The 12651-nt window shown below is 48.0% G+C and overlaps 1 protein-coding gene across 7 annotated transcripts in view; it reads left to right on the top strand.

Moving 5' to 3' along the window:
• The window catches only part of SNX11 (sorting nexin 11), a 313669-nt gene that overhangs the window by 219984 nt on the left and 81034 nt on the right, over positions 1 to 12651 (top strand). For 3 of the 7 annotated variants that reach the window (XM_029573703.1, XM_029573701.1, XM_029573709.1), the window contains one exon: positions 9484 to 10617. The exons of the other annotated variants lie outside the window; for them this stretch is intronic. In XM_029573703.1, the coding sequence (XP_029429563.1) occupies positions 9484 to 9575 (92 nt within the window). In that variant the 3' untranslated portion in view covers positions 9576 to 10617. Of the gene's footprint in view, positions 1 to 9483; positions 10618 to 12651 lie in introns of those variants that run through there. 7 annotated transcript variants of the gene reach the window in all.

A 12651-nucleotide genomic window follows, 5' to 3' on the forward strand; every position in this document is an offset into this window, starting at 1 on the left:
TTTGTTCTTCCTGTTTTAATAACATTGGCAGGTTAATTAGAAAGTCTGCAGAATTTTCTTCAGGAGACGGCTCCGTCTTCTGGCTCTTGCCCGGCTCAGGGGGGCTTGGCCCCTTGTGCAGTGCATAGCCTGTGTCCGTTATTGCTTCCAGGTGTGGGGACCGGGTCTCGTCTTCCCCCCCACCCTTCTGGCTGCCGAAGGATCTTACATTTATGCTGCTGTGCTCAGTTTAAAAAAAAAAAGGTTTCCAGAGAGACACAGGTTAAGTTTAAAAGTATTTCCAGTACTTTTAATACTTACTTACAGCAGCGGACCAATATTTTTCCTTTTGTTCCTCACCTGGGCTTGTACCGGCAGCCAGACAGGCAGGAGTCAGCAGGATTCCCCCCTGCTTCACTCCGGGCCTCCAGGCTGTCAATCAGATTTTTTTCTCTGCAGCTTTTTTTCTTCAGTGCGGCTCTCTTGCTGCAGCAGACAGCCTGCTTTTTTTCTCTGCAGCTCTCTTCGAATTTTTTGTGCAGGGGCTTCTTCTGTGCCGCCCTGCCGGGTGGGGAAGGTCCCCCTCGGCAGGGCAGGCAAATTTAGCCCGGGGATCGACTCCCCACAGCTTGGACAGGCCTTTCCCGGGTCGGGAAGCCCGGGAACGGCCGCCATTTTGAATTTTTTATCGGCTCCGTTTTCGGAGCTCCCTGGGGCTGGGGGGCCGATTTTTTTTGTAGCTACCCCCTCCCCCTCCCGGGACTTCTAGGGCTCATTTTTTTCCCTTGTGTGCCCTCCTCCTGCGCAGATCTTCTTTAGTTAGCCAGCAGGAGGAGGGGGAAGGCCCCCCCCTTGACCCCCCCAACAAAATAAATAGAAAAATATCTATTTAAAAAAAAAAGAAGAATTTTTTCTCCACGCCGTTGATGTTTAGGTCGGCTGCAGAGCCCCCGGGGTTCCTTGGGAAGCGGGTGGTCCCGGGGTGCCTCCGGTAGCTCCGGTACCCCGAACCCTGCCGCCAATCCGGACGAGAAGAATACCTTTCAGCCCTAGGGAGGGACGTCCCCAGGGTCTTATGGGCACCCTTATGGCTTCTTGCCCATGGATATGGACCAAGTCCTGGCGGGAATTAGGGATTCGGCAAGCGCCTTCCCCTTCCTCCCTTGCACAAGTTGCTGCACCTGCGGGAATGGCAGGCGGGTCATGCCCTGGACAAGCTCCCCCACCTGGAGGTATGCTTAACAAAAAAACAAACATTATAGTCCCCCCGTGGACAACTTTCTGCGGGCATGATACCAGAGGTTTTTTTTTTCCCGGCTCCAAGCCGCCCAGGTCCGCATACTCGAGTCTCATGTGAAGCGCACTTTCGATGTTCTGGCGCTAGGGGTGCTTGCGGCTATTTGCAGCAGTCTCATGCTGCGGGCAGGTCTTAGGTGAGTTTAGCAGTTGCTCTGCACCCGGGACCTCCCGTGGGCAGAGGCTGCGCATTCAACCTTCTCCGCTTCCGGACAACAGTGATGGCTTCGGCGACTTTCGCCAATTGGCTCCTCTGGCTGTGCCATTGGTCGGCCGCTCCGTCCTCCAAATCCCGGTGGGGCACGTTGCCGTTCAAAGGTAAGCTGCTCTTTGGCAAGGACCTTGAGAAGCTATGGGTTCTTAGTGGAAGGTAAGGTCCATAAGCTTCAGGAGGACCGTCCGCAATCATCCCATCCCTCTCGTACGCGTTTTTGAGGCCTGTAACGGTATACCCCACGCGAGCAGGGCGACTCCTCCGGGGGTTTTCCTCTTATTCGCAGGCTTGGTCACAGCCTTCTCGTGGGTGCTGTCCCTCTCGCGGGGGCCAGCCCATGCGCTCAATCCTTACGCCTACCACACAATGAAGTTCACTGGACTAATTCCTCGGCCCTTTCCTAGGCGGTCTCTTCCCTGTTGTTCATGGATTGGGTCACAATCATGTCAGCCCAGTGGGTCTTCGACGTCCTTGGAGTTGGGTATGCTGTCGCTTGCTCGAGACTCTCGGGGTCCCCTTTTCCTTTTTTCCTGTGCGGTCGGTCCCAGTGTCAAGCGGCGGAGCACACCTCCTCCAGGCTTCTGGGTCTGGTGATCCCGGGTCCTGCCAGAGTGCTTGCTGCAGGCCAGTTATCTATTTACTCCGTCGTTCCCCGACAGGACGGGTGTTCGTTCGTTCTCCGACCTTAAATGAGTCAACCGGGCTTTTCAGATCCCGTTTTTTTCCACATGGCAACTTGGCGAGTGGTCCTCGTGTCGTTCTCGCCCCAGAGAGTTCCTCGCCTCACTCGTTTTGACTGCGGAGTCTCCCATTTTCTGGTTCATTGCAGCTACCATAGTCTCTTCGCGTTCGCTTAGACTTCAGTTCAGGGACCTTCCTTTTGATATTGCGATGGCACCTCGCACCTCCGCCGAAGTCATGGTGGTGGTGGCGGCAGCTCCCCGCCGGGAAGGTATCCTTGTTTTCCCCTACCTGGCTGCCTGACTCGTCCGGACCATGGTGGTGGCTCCCTGCCGGCAGGCGGTGGATCGCGTGTTGGCTCTTCCCGTGTCTCGGGGAAGTGCTGGCTTCTCCAAGAGCAACCTTCAGCCCTTCCAGGATTTCGGGTTCCTGGGAGCCCACTTCGTCACCCGGGTGGGCAGGGTCCTCTTGCCCCGCGCGCGCAGGCTCTCAAGTTGATCACCAGCCTCCGGATCGTATCTTGCTGCCTTCTCCGACTGCTTCTGCCTGCCTGTAGTGTCTCAGACTCCTTGGTTCCTGCCATTGACCTCTGTCCTTGGGCTCTTGCTCTACCGTTGCCGCCTTACAGTGGGGTTTTTCCCTTCCTTGTTTGCTACCGGTAATTCCTCTCCAACTCCCTCCGTGGCCGATAGTACCCACGGCTACCAGTCTCTCGTACTGGGGTGCGGTCTGACTCTCCCAGCTTGCCCAGGGGATCTGGCCGGAAACCCAGTCTCGCTGGCACATCCTTCGCTTGGAGGCTCGGCCGGTGGTCCTAGCTTTTCTGAAGTTTCTCGCCCTCATCCGCGCCAAGGCGATACGGGTCTTGTCCGCCAAATCCACCATAGTGGCTTACGTCAACCGCCCAGAAGGCGCCCGCATTCTACTGATGCCCTGGAAACCAGCCGTTTCTTCACCGAGGCAGAGCGACATCTCCAGTGCCTGCCGGCCTTCTACATCACGGGCATGGGGAATGTTCAGGCCGATTTTCTCAGTCGGCCGTCGCATGATCCGGGGGACTGGAAACTCGCTCACGTAAGAACATAAGAACATAAGAAAATGCCATACTGGGTCAGACCAAGGGTCCATCAAGCCCAGCATCCTGTTTCCAACAGTGGCCAATCCAGGCCATAAGAACCTGGCAAGTACCCAAAAACTAAGTCTATTCCATGTAACCATTGCTAATGGCAGTGGCTATTCTCTAAGTGAACTTAATAGCAGGTAATGGACTTCTCCTCCAAGAACTTATCCAATCCTTTTTTAAACACAGCTATACTAACTGCACGAACCACATTCTCTGGCAACAAATTCCAGAGTTTAATTGTGCGTTGAGTAAAAAAGAACTTTCTCCGATTAGTTTTAAATGTGCCCCATGCTAACTTCATGGAGTGTCCCCTAGTCCTTCTACTATCCGAAAGAGTAAATAACCGATTCACATCTACCCGTTCTAGACCTCTCATGATTTTAAACACCTCTATCATATCCCCCCTCAGTCGTCTCTTCTCCAAGCTGAAAAGTCCTAACCTCTTTAGTCTTTCCTCATAGGGGAGTTGTTCCATTCCGCTTATCATTTTGGTAGCCCTTCTCTGTACCTTCTCCATCGCAATTATATCTTTTTTGAGATGCGGCGACCAGAATTGTACACAGTATTCAAGGTGCGGTCTCACCATGGAGTGATACAGAGGCATTATGACATTTTCCGTTTTATTCATCATTCCTTTTCTAATAATTCCCAACATTCTGTTTGCTTTTTTTGACTGCCGCAGCACACTGAACCGACGATTTCAATGTGTTATCCACTATGACACCTAGATCTTTTTCTTGGGTTGTAGCACCTAATATGGAACCCAACATCGTGTAATTATAGCATGGGTTATTTTTCCCTATATGCATCACCTTGCACTTATCCACATTAAATTTCATCTGCCATTTGGATGCCCAATTTTCCAGTCTCACAAGGTCTTCCTGCAATTTATCACAATCTGCTTGTGATTTAACTACTCTGCACAATTTTGTGTCATCTGCAAATTTGATTATCTCACTCGTCGTATTTCTTTCCAGATCATTTATAAATATATTGAACAGTAAGGGTCCCAACACAGAACCCTGAGGTACTCCACTGTCCACTCCCTTCCACTGAGAAAATTGCCCATTTAATCCTACTCTCTGTTTCCTGTCTTTTAGCCAGTTTGCAATCCACGAAAGGACAATCGCCACCTATCCCATGACTTTTTACTTTTCCTAGAAGCCTCTCATGAGGAACTTTGTCAAACGCCTTCTGAAAATCCAAGTATACTATATCTACCGGTTCACCTTTATCCACATGTTTATTACTCCTTCAAAAAAGTGAAGCAGATTTGTGAGGCAAGACTTGCCCTGGGTAAAGCCATGCTGACTTTGTTCCATTAACCATGTCTTTCTATATGTTCTGTGATTTTGATGTTTATAACACTTTCCACTATTTTTCCTGGCACTGAAGTCAGGCTAACCGGTCTGTAGTTTCCCGGATCGCCCCTGGAGCCCTTTTTAAATATTGGGGTTACATTTGCTATCCTCCAGTCTTCAGGTACAATGGATGATTTTAATGATAAGTTACAAATTTTTACTAATAGGTCTGAAATTTCATTTTTTAGTTCCTTCAGAACTCTGGGGTGTATACCATCCGGTCCAGTTGATTTACTACTCTTCAGTTTGTCAATCAGGCCTACCACATCTTCTAGGTTCACCGTGATTTGATTCAGTCCATCTGAATCATTACCCATGAAAACCTTCTCCATTACGGGTACCTCCCCAACATCCTCTTCAGTAAACACCGAAGCAAAGAAATCATTTAATCTTTCCGCGATGGCCTTATCTTCTCTAAGTGCCCCTTTAACCCCTCGATCATCTAACGGTCCAACTGACTCCCTCACAGGCTTTCTGCTTCGGATATATTTAAAAAAGTTTTTACTGTGAGTTTTTGCCTCTACAGCCAACTTCTTTTCAAATTCTCTCTTAGCCTGTCTTATCAATGTCTTACATTTAACTTGCCAATGTTTATGCTTTATCCTATTTTCTTCTGTTGGATCCTTCTTCCAATTTTTGAATGAAGATCTTTTGGCTAAAATAGCTTCTTTCACCTCCCCTTTTAACCATGCCGGTAATCGTTTTGCCTTCTTTCCACCTTTCTTAATGTGTGGAATACATCTGGACTGTGCTTCTAGAATGGTATTTTTTAACAATGACCACGCCTCTTGGACATTTTTTACTTTTGTAGCTGCTCATTTCAGTTTTTTTCTAACAATTTTTCTCATTTTATCAAAGTTTCCCTTTTGAAAGTTTAGCACGAGAGCCTTGGATTTGCACACTGTTCCTTTTCCAGTCATTAAATCAAATTTGATCATATTATGATCACTATTGCCAAGTGGCCCCACCACCGTTACCTCTCTCACCAAGTCCTGTGCTCCACTGAGAATTAGATCTAAAATTGCTCCCTCTCTCGTCGGTTCCTGAACCAATTGCTCCATAAAGCTATCATTTATTCCATCCAGGAACGTTATCTCTCTAGCGTGACCCGATGATACATTTACCCAGTCTATATTGGGGTAATTGAAGTCTCCCATTATTACTGCACTACCAATGCACCTCATTACTGCACGTAGCCATGCACCTCATCAACAGGTGGTCCCCTCCCACCTGGACCTTATAGCGACCCTTTGCAATACCGAGGCCAATTGGTTTTTCTGCCGCTGGAGGGCACACGGCTCGGAGGGCGTAGATACTATGGCTCCCCCTTGGTCGACGGTCGTCCCCCTGTACATGCTCCCCCTGTGGCCCCTGGTCGGGAAAGCTCTCAGAAGAATAGAACCCCACCGGGGTCCCGTGGCCCTGGTGGCTACAGAGTGGCCGCGCAGACCTTAGTTTCATGGTTCTCTCTCAACCTAGCGCAGGGCAGACCTCTGCGGCTACGCCATCTTCCTCGGCTCCCTCGTCAGGGACCCGTATTTTTCGACCAGGTCGTTCGCTTCTGGCTACCGGCCTGGCTTTGGAATGGCGACGTCTAAGGCGCAAGGGCTATTAAGGGACGGTCATTTCCCTCTTGTTGCGGGCCCGGAAGCGGTCGACTCCCTGGAACATGTTTGGGTCTGTTTGTGCGGAGTTGGGTTTCTCAACGTACTCCGTCCCGATCTCATTAGTCCCCTCTTCTCCAAGAGGGTTTTTCCAAGGGTTTTTCCTTCTTTCTCGTCACGTACAGGTCTTCCCTCTCGGCTCTCTTCCTTGGGTCGGGTGGATGGTAGTCACTAAGCGGGCCACCCGGCTGTGATTTGATGCTTGAAGGGAGTCAAGCATCTACGTCCACTTTCTCGGCCGCTTGCCCTTCATAGCATTTTAGTCTGTCTCTCGGGCCCTCTGCATGGCTCCATTCGAAACTTCCATCGACCTATCTTGATAGCTCTTAACCGTAAGGCTGTCTTTCCGGTCTCTATCTTCTCTGCTCGTACGATCTTGGAGATCCAAGCGCTGTCCTGTCGGGAACCTTTTTGTGATTTTCCGATTCTGGGGTATCCCTCTTAACGGGTCCTTCCTTCTTAGTGCCGGTTCCTCTAACCTCCATGTCCACCAGTTGGCGGAACTCCCTGCGTTTCATCTTCGCCTGGGAACGATCTCCGTAAACTTGATACCATACGAGTTCTACTTCATTACCTTCAGGTTACCAAGGACTTCTGTCTCGGACCATCCTTTGTCCTCTGGAGTGGGCCCAATCGGGGTAAGCCGGCTCCTCGGACCACTATTGCGCAGTGTTTGACGGAAGCGACCTCCTCGGATTCTCTTGTCAAGGTCAGGCGGTTCCCGAGGGCCAACAGGCTCATTCTCTGCCTTCTCGAGCTCCTTTCGGGGCGAACATTCACTCGGTCTCACCGTAGGAGTTCTGCAGTGCCGCCACTTGTACGTCCTTGCATATTTTTGATCGCCTCTAACCTACCGCCTGGATGTGCAAGCTCCACTCTTTGGTTCTTTTGGGTTTCAAGCGCTTCGAGTGGAACTGTCTCGGTCCCACCCGGTTTAGGGAAGCTTTGGTACATCTCACTGTCTGGACTGATCCGGGTACGTACAGGGAAAGGAAAATTAGTTCTTACCTGTTAATTTTCGTTCCTGTAGTACCACGGATCAGTCCAGACGCCCTTCCCTGTTTGTCTCTTTTTCTGTCCTCTCGAAGCTTGTTCTTGCAGGTTGCAGATTTGAAGACATCATTTTTGTGCTAGAATGCTGAGCAAATACACCGGAAGCCTTGGTTGTCCAAGTACCAAGATATGCAAGAGCGGTTAGTTAGGCCATGTTATATTTACATTGTTCCACAGTTGCTCTATTGAGCTTTCTGGTTGCTTGCTTGATCCTACTTTAGTTTTCTTCTTTTTCTGCTTTGACATGCGTTATACTGAAGGGTTAGAGGATAGGCTCTGTCCTGATATAGGGCATCCTTCAAGTTTTAGTCTGTCTCCACCTGCTGGAAAGGAGGCTCAACCCACTGTCTGGACTGATCCGTGGTACTACAGGAATGAAAATTAACAGGTAAGAACTAATTTTCCTTTGGAACAGCTCCCTTTTTAACTTTAATGGGGAACTGGCACTGCCTTTTGAAGTGCCGCCTCTGCCAGTCCCAATCACTTGACCACGTCTACCTTTCCGTGACATGGATTTAATGTCATTGCCTACTAGGGATTTCAATTAAAAGAATTATTTCTTTATTGGTGACTGAACACCTCTGTACCAATACATGTGAGTGTGGAAAACCACACTCACACACACTCTGCAGTGCCTTGCTATACCCTACAACTGAGACTGAGTTTAAAGAAAATGTAAATTCCAGATGCCTACTGGGGTTTTGGATTAAAAGAATACCGCTGTACCAATATATGTGAGTTGAAAACTACACCCACAGTACAGTGCCTTGCTGAACACTACACCTGAGACTGCTCTGTGTGCACAAAAAAATGAAACTCCAGAGAAAAGACTGGAAGCCTAAGCAACCACAATTCCTAGTGATGCTGCTTGTTTGAAAATACCAACTCCCAGACAGCCACTGCAACTCTCAAACTATTTCCCACCCATACCCTGCCTGCAACCTACCCCAGGGGGGGTAAGATCAGTAGCAAAATGCCACTACTGGCAGCTTGTCTCAGTAGGAGAGACAGAGAGACAGTCTGAGTTAAAAAAAAAAAAAAAAAAAAAAAAAATGCAGTAAAAAAAAAAGCCTGGCTGGCACAGCAGCAAAAATGAACAAATATCTTTTTCAATGGAAAATTCTATCAAAGTAGCAAGCAATAGCAATTGAATACAGATTTGAGACACTCAGAGACTAGCTCTGAGTAAAGCCACCTCCGCAGACAAATGCCAAGAAGAAAGTGCATGGAGCACCGCGTGCTTAAGGTAGAAATAGTACAGCAGGAACAGCATCACAGAGCACTGAGAGCAGCGATTGGCTGAACTAGAAAAATGCTTCGCTCTGATACGTTGGCATTCTGGTCTCCTTGCCAACCTGTCTGACCCACTCTATGCCAGGGCTGTGAGGTAACTTATGACTCACAGGAAAGGGCTTGTTGTTGCTAAGGATACTCCCACATGGCCTTCTCCTATTTCAAACGGCCGCTAAGAAAGCAGCACTGCGAACCAAAAGAATGAAACTAATATGATATGTTTCATTCGTGGGGATCGCCATGTGTTTCGTGAACCCACGAATCAAACAAACAGGGACTTCTTCATTGCGGATTGCACATTCGTTGAAAACGAATGCACAACCCTAGTAGCTAGGTCTTCACCTATGCGTCCTCAGAGAAAGCAGAGTTGTTTACCTGTAACAGGTGTTGTCCAAGGACAGCAGGCTGTTAGTCCTCATAAAACCCACCCACCACACCACAGAGTTAAATTTTCCAATTTTTCATTTATATATAATTCTATGTTATAAGACTGAAGAGGGACCCCACGTGGACGCGTGGTATAGGGCATGCTCAGTGTACCAAATCAAAATTCTAGAAACTTTGACGTAAGTTTTCCATGTCAGGGCTCCATCTGATGTCACCCATGTGTGAAGACTTACATCCTGCTGTTCTCTGAGATCACCTGTGACAGGTAAGCAACTCTGCATTCATAATTAGTTCTAGGTTTCTGCTACAGCCTATACTGATTCCTTCAAAAAGGTTAATTTTATCCAAAAAGCAGGTTTGTTTCCAAATATGCTAGTTTACAGCAGGAAGTTTTGGAAATTCACTGCTCACAGTTCTAAAATTTATCTGCAGGTACTTGCAAGAAATGTCCTGAGGAGGTGCAATCGATCAGAAGCTGCGACATGCTCTGTTTACTAAGTATGTTTCCTACAGCTGCAAAATGAGATCCAGCTTTTCATAAATAGGTCTCTGATAAAGCAGGACTCAGCAGGAGCATCTCTAACTCATGTTTAATAAAAACCCATTTGCCACAATTCTTCCCACAGTGAAAACCAGAGGCAAGAAAATGAATAGCCACACTGGGATTTAGAACTGCACTAAGTATCACATCACTATTTACTGTACCTGAGCCTAACTTGCTTTGAGCTACCAAGCAAAAGATGTGAGCTAATCAATAAAAGTATACCTATGACAATCCCTGGAGCAAGTCTGAAGATTATATGGCTAGCTTTTGGATCTTTTAAGAAATCTGTGTTCATGTCCTTCAGGAGAACAGGTGAAGTCTGTCCCTTTAGCACACACTGGGATAGGGTTGCCAGCACAGCAGGAAGCATTGCTGATAGAGGCAGGTGCATTCTGTTAATGAAGAAACAGTATTACAGTGTGTATAATGGAGTTGTTCAAAGAGCTGTTATGGGATCCAGTTTCGTTCTCATTTCCTAAGAAAACTGGGTGCACACAGCAGCAATTTTCAAAAGCCTCTTCACTCTAGGGCCAGAGTTTGCAGGATCTCTTGTACCTTCTTTTCAAACACTGAGTATATGTGGACTTCCCCCTTGAAAATCACTGTGGGTACAAAGGACCTGTAGCCTTTACACCTTCCTGTTCTAGGAAATAATGCATGCGGCTTAGATAATCAATTCTGTGCACAACTTCCCCACACTGTCCAAAACATGCCGAAGCACCTCCTTTTTTCACATAGGGAAATCTAGGCATGTTATTCCTTTGTAACGTGTCTAGATTGTTTTGAAAATGTTCAGTTTGGATGCATGGCAGCCTATGCAAAGTGGGGTTGAATTGTGTGAAATGTGTGAGCCTCTCTCCCCTTCTTTAAGGCTTGCACCATAGTTACTAGCTATTTGTGAATATCTTAGAAGTATTCACAAGATTGGGTAGACATTGCTATTTATATTCTGCTTTTTTGGCACTTCAAACAGATTACATGCAGGTATTTTAGGTATTTCCCTATCCCGAGAGGACTGAAAATCAGGGACGGTAACTTTCAAACCAGCTTGTAGGCACACATTTGCACATGTGCGTCAGCCTGTGCCCAGGGACGTGGCTATCTTAAACTTACACATATATGCATACGTTATAAAATAGCCTGGCCACGCGCATAAGAACATGCCGTACTGGGTCAAACCAAGGGTCGATCAAGCCCAGTATCCTGTTTCCAACAGTGGCCCATCCAGGTCATAAGAACCTGGCAAGTACCCAAAAATTATGTCTATCCCAATCTACTGTTGCTAGTAATAGCAGTGGCTATTTTCTAAGTCAACTTAATTAATAGCAAGTAATGTACTTCTCCTCCGAGAACTTATCCAATCCTTTTTTTAAACACAGCTATACTAACTGCACTAACCACATCCTCTGGCAACAAATTCCAGAGTTTAATTGTGCGTTGAGTAAAAAAGAACTTTCTCTGATTAGTTTTAAAAGTGCCACATGCTAACTTCATGGAGTGCCCCCTAGTCTTTCTATTATCCGAAAGAGGAAATAACTGATTCACATTAACCTGTTCTAGACCTCTCATGATTTTAAACACCTTTATTATATCCCCCCCTCAGCCGTCTCTTCTCCAAGCTGAAAAGTCCTAACCTCTTTAGTCTTTCCTCATAGGGGAGCTGTTCCATTCCCTTTATCATTTTGGTCACCCTTCTCTGTACTTTCTCCATCGCAATTATATCTTTTTTGAGATGCGGCGACCAGAATTGTACACAGTATTCAAGGTGCGGTCTCACCATGGAAAGATAGAGGCATTATGACATTTTCCATTTTATTCACCATTCCCTTTCTAATAATTCCCAACATTCTGTTTGCTTTTTTGACTGCCGCAGCACACTGAACCGACGATTTCAATGTGTTATCTACTATGACGACTAGATCTCTTTCTTGGGTGGTAGCACCTAATATGGAACCTAACATTGTGTAACTATAGCATGGGTTATTTTTCCCTATATGCATCACCTTGCACTTGCCCACATTTAAATTTCATCTGCCATTTTGATGCCCAATTTTCCAGTCTCACAAGGTCTTCCTGCAATTTATTACAATCTGCTTGTGAGTTAACGACTCTGAACAATTTTGTATCATCTGCAAATTTGATTACCTCACTTGTCGTATTTCTTTCCAGATCATTTATAAATATACTAGCTGTTAAGCCCGTAACAACGGGCTACATTTAAAACATTTTTTTCGGTCCATTTCCTTCCCACTCCCTCCCCCTCATTCTCCCTCCCTCTTCCCCTCCCCTCAGCTCACTCCTCCCGCCCCCTCACTCTCTCTTCCCTCTCCCCTCACCTCACTCTCTCCTCCCTCCCCCCCTCACCTCACCTCACTCTCTCCACCCTCCCCTCCCTCCCCCTCTCTCAATCCCCTCCCCTTTCAGCTCATCCACAACCGGCAGACAGGGGGGTGTCCCTCCCTCCCTCGCGCGCATCGCCACTGCCGCTACTGCTCCTCCTGCTCCTGCTCATCGCCGCCGCTCCTGCTCCTAGCCACCGCCGCCACTCCTGCTCCTAAGGACCCAGCGCCATTTTTTTTTTCAGGCACGCTCCACTCTGACAGACGTGCTCGCATGTGCGGTAGAGCTGCTCTCTACTGCGCATTTGTGGGCCGTCAGTCAGAGCCCATTTATAAAGTAGACTAGCCGTTAAGCCCGTAACAACGGGCTACATTTAAAAAAAAAAAAATTTCGGTCCATTTCCTTCCCCCTCCCTCCCTCTCCCCCCACTCTCTCCTCCCTCCCCCTCCCCCCCTCAGCTCCCCCCCTCACCTCACTCAATCCCCTCCCCTTTCAGCTCATCCACAACTGGCAGACGGGGGGATGTCCCTCCCTCCCTCCCTCGCGTGCGTCGCCGCCGCTCCTGCTCCTAGCCGCCGCTCCTGCTCCTAAGGACCCAGCGCCATTTTTTTTTTTGGGCACGCTCCACTCTGACCGACATGCTCGCCCGCGCATGCGTGGTAGAGCTGCTCTCTACTGCGCATTTGCAGGCTGTCGGTCAGAGCCCATTTATAGGG

Source organism: Rhinatrema bivittatum, chromosome 12 (genome assembly GCF_901001135.1).
Source record: "Rhinatrema bivittatum chromosome 12, aRhiBiv1.1, whole genome shotgun sequence".
Lineage (NCBI taxonomy): Eukaryota > Metazoa > Chordata > Amphibia > Gymnophiona > Rhinatrematidae > Rhinatrema > Rhinatrema bivittatum.